Source organism: Hemibagrus wyckioides, linkage group LG27 (genome assembly GCF_019097595.1).
Source record: "Hemibagrus wyckioides isolate EC202008001 linkage group LG27, SWU_Hwy_1.0, whole genome shotgun sequence".
Classification (NCBI taxonomy): Eukaryota; Metazoa; Chordata; class Actinopteri; order Siluriformes; family Bagridae; genus Hemibagrus; species Hemibagrus wyckioides.
The window spans coordinates 16,629,559-16,642,795 of NC_080736.1; the positions used below are offsets into that span (position 1 = coordinate 16,629,559).

Below are 13,237 nucleotides of genomic sequence, written 5' to 3' on the forward strand. Positions count from 1 at the left end.
GCAGTGAGAGAGAGAGAGATCAGTAATGTGGGGGTTTAACTGCTCCTGAAGTTCAGTACAGCAGAGTTAATTTGTCAACAGATTGGATTAAGCTGCCATTAAATCAGATCCTACTGTGTGTGTGTGTGTGTGTGTGTGAGATGAGACATGATCAGCAGTCTGTATCTTTAAGCAACGAGCCTCTGGTGTCTGAACTAAACTCAGTGTGGTTTATTTCTCACTCTGAGCTTTATGTTGCAGCGGAGTGAGAACTGACCAGCGTGAAATCACCGTCTGGACCTGTTCTGAGGTGGGACGTGACTGTGAACTTCTCTGTTGTGATCCTGAGTCCACACTGACAGTCAGAATTGGAATGTTCACACAGTGTAATGAATTAGCACATAAAAGCTTAACATTTTCACAAAACAGTTCTGACATGTTCCGCTTAGGCGTGTTAAAATGGTGGCAGATCCCAGAGTGGAGCATCAGAGAACACACTGCTGCTGCTAAAACGTCCTGCATGAGCTCTGGCAGAGAGATGACCAGGGTTTATACCCTCTCACTCCGAGCCTCACCTCTATAAAGTGCTGTAGGTGAGGGCAGTACAGGGCAGAAGACACAGCTGTCCATGCCGCCGTATTTCCTGCGAGCTCAGACGCTACGCTAGAGCTAATCAAGACTATCTCATATATTTACTCCATCTGACAAGCACATCTCCGAGAAGTGAGCTGGAGGAATTTAAATAAGGACAGAAAATATGGCCTGCCTCTGTGGCAGACTGGAACACAGCTGTGGAGCTGGTTTTAAAGTCCTCATGATAGAAATTAGGAGAGAGAAACTCTGGAGAACTTCTCCATGCATCTTCATTCTACTATTGCAGTACACAATTAATAACTCCTAATAGCTTTATAGCATATGTCTGGTGGCAGAAGGAGGTTATCTACCCCAACGTTTAATCCTCAGGTTTAGTGTTAAAGCTTGGGGAGTGAAAGTGTTCACTGGTGCAGCTGTGGTTCTTGGGTATCAGCCGTGTTTGTTGAAATGGAGCTGAAGGTCTCTGCTGTAGAGGAAGTGCCTATCCGTCTGTTTTTGATAGCGCTAATCGTGAATTCTGGAGGATTTCTCCCGGTGCCGTGTTTAAGACTGCACTCGGCTTTGCAGACACAGAGAATACTAATTCTCCGTCCCTGACACACAGGGAAATTAAAATGCTGGAGGACTGGACTCTGGAGTAAAGGCTGAAGTTACCTAAAGTGTTTAATGTCATGTTTTTTTATCAACTCTGTTCTTTCCAATGACAAGGTGATATAATATACTTCTCACACCGATCCTTCAGAGCGTGTGGTCCAGCGTTCCTACCTGCTATCACTTCCCATAGCAATGTGTGGTTTTATCTTCTCCTGTCACGTACAAGCTCTCAGTTTCATTAAACATGTACAGAGATGTTAGGAAGAACACATTATTTATATAAGAACACGTTATTCAATTCGCTTTTAACTCATATAGTGATATATAGCTACTGTCTTTAACTACTAATATATTATATAGCTATTACATTCCTATTACATAGGAATTTCTCTCCACAAGACATTCACGTGAGCCTCTTTTAGATCATCCACACAGCGCGCTCCTGAGTAACGTCTGGAATTTGTTTTGGACTCGATTTCCTATCCAACCTCGACACTGTTAACAGCCTGATCTCAACTCTACCTCATCTGTACTGACAGCTACTACATATAAATACAGTGGAACCTCGGCATGCAAATTTAATTGGTTCTGGAGGCGAGTTCTTAAGGTGAAAATTTGTATTTGCAAAATGAATTTTCCCATGAGAAATAATGTAAATGCAGATAATCCGTTCCAGCCACCCAAAAATATTCCCAATACAGTAAAACCTCACACACTCACACAATCGCGAGGTTACGTTCCAGGACCCATCGCGTATGACGAGGTTTCGCGGATTTTTGGTGGAGTCACTAAAAATGCTAATACTGTACTGTAAATGCTTATTTAAAGTTTAAACCCTAAATACATTGCCCTTAAAAAAGAAATAAATGTTTGACGTAAAAATAGAGTACAATATCGCCTGTATAAAAACCAAGGGAAAAATCACTGAGATCACTGATTCACGGAGTATACACGCGTGTTGAACCGAATACAAGAAGATGAACCGAGATAAACCGTGACATCATGCATACAAGGCATCATAGCTACCAGCCAATCAGCAGCTAGGTAAAACTGTTCATGCTCTGTGATTGGCTACTTTCAACCCTTTCCAGCCAATAGCGTGTCGTAATGGCTGTACTGTACGTACGTGATATTGGTGACATTCGATATCATTATTTATATTGATATTTTGTTGATTTTACTTTTATATTTATATTACTAAATTAATAAATGGAATTTTTCTTAATAATTTCGCATTCAAAAGCACGAAATGTATAAATTGCCATGAAATTAGCCATAAACACTTTTGCAGGATTTTGCGAACATTTCATGGGTCTGCGAAAAATTCGCGGATGCAATTAGTTAGGTTCCAAAGAAAATTTTGTGGATCAGTGAAGCCATAAATCGTGAGTTGCGGATCTGCGAGGTATTACTGTACTCCCAATATGAAGCGTATGTAAACTGTGTGGCTGCTTACAAAGAACTGACCCAAGCCGAGCATTCCATGCCACCAAGCACACCCAAAAATCTTTTGAAAGTAAGCCAAAGGCAACATTGGTTTCGTGGGTTGACTCTTTCCAAACAGCTTTCACTGACTGAAAAAAAATTGTAAACTCGCTTCAGTTGGCTTCGCTTGGCTTTCCACGTATGCACAACTTAGCAACTTGGAAATTTTCTTGCAAAATTTTAATTCGTAAGTCAAAAATTTGTAAATGAGGACATTCGTATGCCGAGGTTCCACTGTATTAGGTTTTAATTGTTAGAACTGTCTGATAATATATTTTAATAATAACATGGACTTCAGTAATCCATATGTAACGACAACAAAAAACAGTCAGTTGTTATTTTAAGACACGAAGGTCAGGTGTTCTGGAATAGTTCTTGCAAGAACAGTATTGTCAAGTGCATTTGCAAAACCCATCAAGCCCCATGATGAAACTGGCTCACATGAAGACCATCCCAGTAAAGCAAGACCAAAACTGACCTCTGCTGCAGAGGAGAAGTTCATTTAGAGTGACCAGCCTCAGAAATCACCAATTAACAGCACCTCAGATTAGAGGCGTTATGAAGGCTTTACAGAGCATCAGTAGCAGACATATCTCAATATCAACTGTTCAAAGGACATTATTGTGGATTTCGGCCGCCTTCAGCATTGTTTTACAATGTAGAGAGAAATAAACATCAGGAAACACCATGGGATTAGAAGGTGTGTCCAAACATTTGACTGGTAGTGTATATATATATATATATATTGTTAGAACTGTCTGATAACTATTAAAGCACCAGTAAAATCTCTTTAAATGTTTTGTTTACATGATTTTGGTCAATTTATAGACAGTAAAAATGTAAAATTGATTTAAATATCATGGTTTCCATGTTTATGTCCAAGTTCTTGGCAACAAACACCATGTTCTCAGCCTCTGTCATTGGTTTCTTACACTACTGTGTTCACCTGCTTTATGTTTTCCCTGCTGTTTACACATTTCCGTGTGTTTTCTACCTTTATAACTAAGCTCTTTAGTGTAATACAGTTCCAAGCACCGTACTCTTCTCACCACACATTACAATCCATGTCTTTGGCAGGTTTTTGATACAAACTGAGCTTGGTTTTTTTTTAAATGCTAAAACTGACAGTGGCTTTTATGGATGCAAACAATCCAACCAGCTGTGTTAGTACAGAAACACCACAATCAGCTATAACTGCATCGATCTGCAACCGCAGCAGCTCTTTAACTCGATTCTCTTCATCACTTACACTTTCTGGCCGCAGCACTGACTAATGAAATATTCAGCCTCTACAGCCATGATGGAGCACTGGAACAACAACAACAACAAACACAACAACAGCACATCACAATGCAGGAACACACCACGCTTTTCTTGTGTTTATAGAGCCGAGTTCCACTTCAGCACGAAAACTTTTCTCACGAACACACAGCTCCTCCAAACCTGAATTATGAATCACACATGAAGACAGGAGAGTGCTTTTGGGTTGCTGGAGGAAAGACACGTATGCTTCTTCTGACCTACTTCACGTCCATTAATGGTCCTGCACACAAATCTATAGTGGTGTATTCCTGCGCTCACATTTAGGAGAAAGCTTTAAAAAAACATGCCTGATAGAGGCACTTTTCTTTGAAGGCCTCGCTAAAGCTGAGTGAATAAAAAGAGATAAAAGGTTTTTCATCAAGGATCTTCTAGCTATTGAAATCTTTTATTTATATGTAGATGTGGTATTCAGGTACATAACATTTTGCATATTCAGGTACAATTCAGGTGGTGATTAAAGCAGAGAAGTTTATGAGTCTGATGAAGGGGAGGATGCTGAGCTCCTGAGAGACAGAAGGCAATATAAGGACATAAATCTTTTCTTTAGGACAGATTTGAAGGTGGACTTCAACCGCTCTTCTGGGAGAACTCAATCCTGTTCAGTGTTTCTGTCCACCAGATCCGAGAACAAAACTTTCTTGAACTAAGGAATATATTTCAGCAATAGTCAAAGGTTCAGCAAAAAATGTGTTGATGCTTTTGTGTTGTTCAATGAAAGAATTAATTAAAGTTCTACTTACAATTAAATCAAAGTCAAAGATTTCTTTAACGCATTAGTTTGCTTGCATGTCTGTTTATATAAATTTCCCCCAATTTATAAATAATTTTTAAAACTTCCTAATAATTCCCATTAATTCCTGTTAAGTTTCCAACTTGGAATATTTCCAAAATTTCCAAGATGAAGTTCCCGTGGAAAAAATCGCAGGTATTCATTAAATTGGTGAGGTTTTCAGTAAGGAGTCTCCAGTGTCAGTTTGTAAGAATCAGAGAGTTTTGCAGGTTTGATCTAGCCTCGTTAACTTGTAAGAGAGAGAACAAAAACAAATACCTGTGAGGAACAACTGTTTATTAGAACTTGTAAGTAGAAACTAGGGATGCCACAATACTCAATATAATATTGAAGCGTTCGGTACGACCTCCACGGTTCAATACACGTATGTGAACCGCAGTTTTTCGTTTTTTCCTTAAAATAATAATACCCATGCGTTTTACTACTCTCTGAACTTCCTGTTTGTGTTTGCCTGTACTGCATGTCTACGCGCTGAGACAGACACGCCTCCCCATGAGTAAATATCCATTCAGTGAGCGCTAAAGTTAGGGGCGGCGACCATGCTTGCGATGCGAATGTGGGGACATTTCAGATTCGTTGTTCACTATGATGCCGATGAAACAAAAACGCTAAACAAAAAACATGACTGTGTTTAAGCGCTGTTCCACACGAGTTACATACTGACATGGAAATACTTCAACATGACCACACACCTGCAGCTCCATCACCCAGAGATATCACTGTGTGGAAGCAGGAGGGCAGAGCAGGGAACACAGGAACCCAAAAAACCACAGTCCCCTGTCTGATTCCTTCCAGCATTCAGACCCAACACAAAAAATAATTATAATATAATAATTGCTAAAGATCTGCAGCCGTTTTCTGTGATCGGTGATGTGGGCTTTCAGCATCTCATAAAAGTGCTTGAGCCGCGTAACACACTACTGACACAGACTTTTTTCCCGATCTCTACCGAATCGGCTAAAGCACAAAGCCTTGCTCTAATAACAGAGAGTTGGACCTCGCGGGTAACAGAGAGTTCTCTCACCCTGACTGGTCATTACAGAGAGGATTGGGAAATAAAGAGCGCCGTCCAAACCCGTCTCCTGTAATAAAGTCATACAAGCGCTAATTTTTATATCTCACTATTTTCAGTACTTTATGAATGTGTACAAGTTGATTTTTGCATTTAAGTAAAATTAAGAGAATTGCAACTAAAACCAGTTTTTTTTTCTTCTTAACATACTTACTGTTCCTGTCACCTAAACAAAGAATAATGGGAAAAAATTTAATTTGCCAAGCCACCAGAACCGAACCGAACCGAAAACCCTGGTTAAAAACTGCGGTACGTGGGTTAACTGTATTGTTGCATCCCTAGTGGAAACAGAGGAAAAAGTAAGATGTTGTTGCTGTGGTGTACGTGGAATTAAACATGGGAAAGTGCTGCTATGGGAAAAGAAACTGCTTCATATTGGAAATAATATCTTCACTTCATTACACCATCAAGCAGTTTAAAGTTATAATGTTTAGGACAAAAATGCCTAATAATGTCCAGGATTTATCATCCATCATGATCTCAGTCAAATTCCTGCCACCTAATGGACCCGTGTCACTGTCGTGACCTTGGATGAGCAGGCAGCTGATTTAGTCTGGCTAATTATAGCCTGTCTTACATTGCATTAGCGTTCTGCATGTCTGTCACGTCAGAGCCAGATTAATAACGCTGATCCTCTCAGCCAGAGGTTGAAGCAATCATGCAGGAAAGCCGCAAGCTGTTCCTCCCCGAGCCAAACAGCAGCTTACGCTAAAAGCTTGTAAATCGTGACAAGCGTGATGATGCTCAGAACCTGCAGAGAACTCACTAATGTGTTGGGTCAGGGGAACAGTAGCTGGAATGTGCTGATCCCAAAAAAATCTGTTAAAATTTCCATTAAAGATAGAATTATTTTACAGGGTGGGGCGCAAAAACTTCCCTTTTTTTGAAGGCGAATGAAAGACAAATTGTAGCTGATAAACAAAATTTATTTTTTGATAATGAAAGAGCATAATTTCAAATGATGCTGTTTTAAACAAAATATCTTGAAGGTGGTGGCCACCATTCTCTATGCACTGATGTTCTCGATTTCTGACGTTTCCCTCTACACGTTCCAACATGTCCACTGGAATTCGGGCTATTTCCTGCAGAATAACATTCCTCAGCTGAAGCAGGTTTGTGGGGCGATGTTTAAAAACCTCTGCCTTGAGGTATCCCCATAAAAAAATCACAGGGCGTTAGATCAAATCACAGACCCCCCACAAAAAAATTAAAAAAAATAAAGATGCTGCACCATCAGCACACGTTTCAGAGACATGTGCACTTATTGGGCACTTGTGACTGTGTGAATATAAATGAAAAGTTCATTTGGATATTTATGAGAGGAACAGCAGCACTCACATTTTTTATTAAGATCTAGCGTCACATTTTACCCCATGGATTTCTCATTAACATGTAAAGAAGGAGACAAATGTTCCAGACTGGATTTGCAAGCCAGTGCAACACCATGCCTTTGAGCATGATTGAGATAAACAACTTTATCATCGATTGTACTTTTAATGATGATATATAAGAGTTCAAGGCTGAATGATGGATAAGTTACGGGCTTTCCCTCTCTTCTTGATAAAACGGGCAGACAACAAAGCCAAAAAGATGCACTGCCAAAATCAAAGCAATTAAGTGATGTGATCTTTTGCTCCCTCCCTCCCATCCGGTAGCACTGTTTTCATTCTGTTTTATTCTTCCAGCTTGTCTTTGAAGCAATACTGCTAATTTCCTCTTCTAAAGTGTTCTCATCTTACTGACCATCTCTCCTCACTGTACCTTGTTTCCAGGGGGTCAAGCAGTGACGCCAAAAATTACCCCAGTGTTGGACTTGGGGTTTGTGCAGCTTAATATGTACAGCTGCCAATGACTGAAGCTTATGTCTGGGGCAATGGAAGTGTGAACAAGTCAGAGGAAGGCTAGTAAAAAATGGCTGCCCATCGCATTCGAGTGACCAACAACAACAACGTTCTCCCACGATGCAAGTCCGAAGGCACGCTGATCGACCTCAGTGAGGATGTGTCAGAGGCCAGTCTTACAGAGGTCAAAGGTCAGTTTAAACCTCATGAAATGAAATGTGTTAAATAAACGTAATGTTATAACAATTTTCTTATTTCATTTTCTTTTCTAGTGCCTTCCCCCAGTGCCTTGCGGTTGGACACCAGTGCATCTTTCGGGACCGCACAGGAAGTAGTTGCCATCAAGGACTACTGCCCCAACAGCTTCACCACATTAAAGTTCTCCAAAGGAGATCGCCTCTACGTGCTGGATACATCCGGAGGAGACTGGTGGTATGCTCACAACAACACAGAGATGGGATACATTCCCTCTTCGTATGTCCAACCTGTCGGCTGTCGAGACTCTTGTCTCAGTGACAGCGGAATGATCGACAACCCGGGGGACTCCTCGGATGAAGGTGTGAAGGAATTAGACCTGCTGGGAGAGTGGACTGGAATGTCCCTGAAGCTCCCTCCACCTTACAACAGCAAAAACAACCCCTTTTCTACAAATCCATTCCTCAATGGGACTGTGCAGAACCAGCTACAAGACCAGAACACCAACCAACACAACAGCATTGACTTGCTTCTGTTTGACTCTCTGACTCCATCTGCTCCTGTCTCCGCTGCCAGCAGCAACAACACCAGTAATGGATATGGCAGCAGCATTTTTGATGGCACACCCACTAGCCCTAATGTAGAAACCTTGCAAGTATTCCACAAGGACAACCCATTTTTCCGGAGTAAAAGATCCTACAGTTTGTCAGAGTTATCAGTCCTACAGTCTCAATCAACTCCTCCTTTGCCACCATCCGAGTTCTTTAGAGGTCTTAAGGCACCTTCCCCTGAACAGTTTAAGAGCAGAGAGGACTTCAGAACAGCTTGGTTGAACCATAGGAAGTTGGCACGCTCGTGTCATGACCTTGATTCCTTGGGACAGAACCCAGGCTGGGGACAAACACAACCAGTTGAGACTAATATTGTTTGTAAGCTGGACAGTTGTGGTGGGGCAGTTCAACTGCCGGACACTAGCATCAGTATTCATGTTCCAGAGGGTCATGTTGCAGCAGGAGACACCCAGCAGATCTCCATGAAGGCTTTACTGGACCCCCCACTGGAACTAAACAATGACAGGTGTACTACAGTCAGTCCTGTGGTTGAGATCAAACTGAGTAACATGGAGATAAAGTCGTTCATAACCTTGGAGATGAAGGTATCAGTAGAAGTAAAGAAAGAGAGCAGACAAATGACAAAGATTGTGTGTGTGAGGAGTGACAGTAAAGACGGCCCTTACGTCCCGGTTCCTCAGGCTTACATATATGGTGACACAGTTCAGGTTCAGCTGGACAGCCTGGAACCATGTATGTATGTTGCAGTTGTGGTCCAGTCCCACAACATCTCCTTTAATCTAACAGTTTGGGATCAAGTACTGAAGAAAATTACATTGGGTCTGTACGGACCCAAGCACATTCATCCTTCCTTTAAGGCTGTGGTGGCAGTTTTTGGGCACGATTGTGCTCCGAAGACATTGCTTGTCTCTGAAGTCGGGAAACAAGCTCAGTCTGCACCGCCCGTCGCACTCCAGCTGTGGGGAAAGCACCAGTTTGTCCTCAACAGGCCTCAGGACCTTGAAATAGGCATGTACTCGAACATGAGCAACTACGAGGTAAAAACAAACGATCAGGCCAGGGTGGTCCGGGGATTTCAGGTAAAACTTGGCAAGGTGAGTCGGCTCATATACGTCATCACATCTCGAAATGCCCAAGAGCTGTCTGACTTCACCTTACGGGTTCAGGTGAAGGACGATCAGGATTGCATCCTTGCTCAGTTCTGCGTCCAGACGCCACAGCCGCCTCCTAAAACCGGAATCAGAGCCAACGGCCAGCGGAGATTTCTGAAGAAGAAGGAAGTAGGGAAAATCCTGTTGTCCCCTTTGGCCATCACCACTAAATACCCACAGTTTCAAGACCGCTGCATCACCAACTTAAAGTTTGGTAAAGTGATCAAAACGGTCATCAGGCAAACAAAGAACCAGTATTTGCTGGAATATAAAAAGGGTGACATCATCGCCTTGCTAAGTGAGGAGAAGATTAAACTAAAAGGACAACTCTGGACCAAAGAGTGGTATATAGGTTACTATCAGGGAAAGACCGGACTTGTGCACGTGAAAAATGTGCTCGTCTTAGGAAAAGTAAAGCCCATATACTTTTGTGGGCCAGACCTCACAACCACAGTGCTGCTGGAACAAATTCTTAAGCCCTGCAAGTTTCTTACCTACATTTATGCCTCTGTGAGGACTGTACTAATGGAGAACTTGGGAAACTGGAGGGCATTTGCAGATGCCCTGGGTTATGGTAATCTGCCCCTGACTTACTTCTGCAGGGCAGATTTGGACAGTGAACCCGAGAGAGTGGCTTCAGTGCTGGAGAAACTCAAAGAGGACTGCAACAATGTGGAAATGAAGGAGAAGAAATCTTTTCAGAAGGAGCTCATGATGGTAAGTTGTAAATATGTAAGGTTTCCATGCGGTGAGGGGACATGCATGCATTAGAATTTGATTATTATTGATTATATTAACTGGGTGCAAGCTTTGCTTCATGCAAAAATGTAGTGGCGTGTCTAAGGCTGCTTAACTCCGGATTTAAACCCAGCTTATTTGAAATCCCTTATCTGCCTTGCACTGATTAGTGCTAATGGCTAGCAATTCTAATAAGAGTGTTGCTCTGGTCCATTCTTCTTATCTTGCACAGCTGTGGGAAACCTGCAAGTGCAGCAGCAGTGGCTTTGATTTGCTGGCTCAGACCTTAAAGGAAAAACTTTAATCAGCCTTGCACATGTTGGTGCTGTCAGTGGGCTCTGCACATTTGGGGCTAGCAGTTTGCTAGCTCGGCTATTTTTTTTAATCTACAGAAAAAAAACAATCATAGCGATAGAAGTTCTGGCAGCTAAACAAAGCCACCCAGAGCAGACTTTGAGCTGTAGTCAGTACAACGCAGGGAGAGAATGTGAAGACTTTGTTAACAACATGATTGTTTTTATAAAGGATGTTTTTAGTTCAGACTTCATGGATATTAAGAGGCCACATGCAAGCAGCAGTTGTTCAGTATCTCAGACCAGACTTTGATGGTTCACAGCCTCAGCCAAGATAAAGAAAATGAAAGCTGAATCTGAAAAAGAAGAGCTGCCTGGGTTTGCTGAAGTGCACAACCACAACATCCGCTGCATGAGTGAGCTCGAACCAGAACGACGAACCAGACCGTGTTATGATCTCTCTGGATGCATTTAATTTGCGGTATGAAAGTGAAAGGCGTGCTAGTGATTTGATTTTCAGGGTTGCTGGCAGGGAACACTTTCAGCTGGGTATGATATCAGTGGAGAAAACAAAGATAAAACAATTTTCTCAAGTTTGGTGTTTTACTGTGCAGATCTGCATGTAGTGTAAGAACTCCACAGAGTACACTGCTCTGAGTTAGCATTCAGATATACCCCAACAGAGCAGTCTGACTCCTTTCCCAAGAACACAGCACATTAGTCAGGTAACAGTGACCCGGGAGCCTGGAAGCCCTGATCTCTGTGCCACATTTGTAATCTTTGTAATGAAGAATATTTTGAGTTCATTAATCCGCCCCTGAAGTCACACACCTCCAATGTTTTGGACAGCAGTATAATATTACAAATGATTAATTACTTGGAGATTATAGCAAATGCTATCTACAGCGTATATGCCCCGCTCCCCCGAGGAGACATGTCTTGATCTACAGTAGCAGCTCTTTTGCAGCTCAGGGCTTGTTGGTGTGTTTTTAGCTCTGTGTTTTCTTCCACACTATTCCCTTTTCCAACCACTGACAATTCCAACATTTTCCAATCAGCTGCTTTTTCAGAGGTGTTGTAGTGGAATCGTGCCACTTCAGACTTCAACAAGAACACAGTTCCTTCTTTACACCATTGTGGCTTCTCCATCAGTAAGAGTCAGTAAAAGGCTTTTGTGAAAACCTTCTCTCTGTATTGAACTGGATCACAAAGTCAGTATTCCTCTTCAGGATCCGCGGGTCTATAGCTATAAACTCAAATGCAATGAAATCACGGTTAGCATGTGTCTTTGATCTGCTACAAGAGCGGTAATCTTTCTGTGCCTAATATCACATAATTAACCCCAGTGGTGATGTTAACTTTCCTTTTCATCCAACACTGTCTGAGATGCTGTCTCACTGCCTCCATAAGGAAATCACATAACAGGAAACTTTACTCACCCTGCTCTGTGTGTGTGTGCGTGTGTGTGTGTGTGTGTGTGTGTGTGACAGCCTGTAACTGATTTAAAAGCGCTTGCTCTGACCGGTTGAGCTCCATGCGCTGTGGCACAGTGCGGCGAGACAACACCTCGTCAATAATTCGTCAGTCTGGGAGAAGTTATGTGATAGTCGCGCGTGTGAAAGCAGCTCCATCATCCACGGCGTGTCGTGGTTTCTGCGTGATCACATTTATCATGACCAGACAAAGCCATTATTCTTCCAGTTCTATGTTCCAGTGCTAATGTTTTGCAGGAATAAATTGACTTTTAAATTTCAGCTCATACCCTCTGAATGACATGCATTAGTCTCTGTCCTGTGCTGATGGCGTCATTATTAGCATCTCTAATAACATGGGCAGTCTTTGTGTCAGGAGATTATAGAGATGGAGAATAATTAGAGGTGACGATGGCAAACGTGCTTCATTTAGAGTTCTACGTCTCTTCACCTGATGACCTGGAACTAGTGATGCACTAGTGAAGACATTTATAAAGAAACCCTCTTTAAGAGTGTGGCCAGATTCATGCGAGGTGGTTGCTTTACTCGATTCCGTCAGGGTTCATGAACAGCGCACAAGCTCTTTGATTCTCTGTGTTTAGATGTCGGGATGGTGCTCACTAGTCCTCTGGGAGGTGATGATCTGGTGCAGTTTTGGATGGTTTATTTCCACCGGTTTAGTTTAATCATCTAATTAATTCTCAGCTCTGCACTCGGGTCAAATTCTGGCTCTGTTTTTCATCGGCTTGTCTCCAGGGTGTTGGGAATCAGGATTATATCGCATCAGAGATTAACTACAAAGGTCTGATGCCCTTTAACCAGATGTTATACATATTTGAATACATCTGTCTGTACACAACAGACAACTTCATAACATGATCAACCATCACTCATTCTCCTTCAGGATTAATCACGGGGTTCAGTTAGTTTAAGGTCACAGAGCTCTGAGAACATGTGAAATGAAAGCAAAGTCTGAAAGTAGTGAGATTATTTTATACAAGTCCATTGAGAGCCGGGCGACAACATGTGCTGATACACAGCACACCAGGAACAAGTGAGATTCAGTGTCCAGTAGGGAAGCAACAATACAGTTAACCCACGGTTCAATACGTACTGCGGTTTTTTAACCACGGTTTTC

General features: G+C 42.1%; 1 protein-coding gene across 3 annotated transcripts in view; it reads left to right on the forward strand.

The window, feature by feature from the left end:
• The window catches only part of sh3bp4a (SH3-domain binding protein 4a), a 52,380-nt gene that overhangs the window by 17,028 nt on the left and 22,115 nt on the right, over window positions 1–13,237 (forward strand). For 2 of the 3 annotated variants that reach the window (XM_058381482.1, XM_058381483.1), the window contains 2 exons: window positions 7,610–7,869; window positions 7,951–10,313. In XM_058381482.1, coding sequence (XP_058237465.1) covers window positions 7,749–7,869; window positions 7,951–10,313 — 2,484 coding nt within the window. In that variant the 5' untranslated portion in view covers window positions 7,610–7,748. Of the gene's footprint in view, window positions 1–240; window positions 341–7,609; window positions 7,870–7,950; window positions 10,314–13,237 lie in introns of those variants that run through there. The other variant, XM_058381484.1, reaches the window with a different exon arrangement.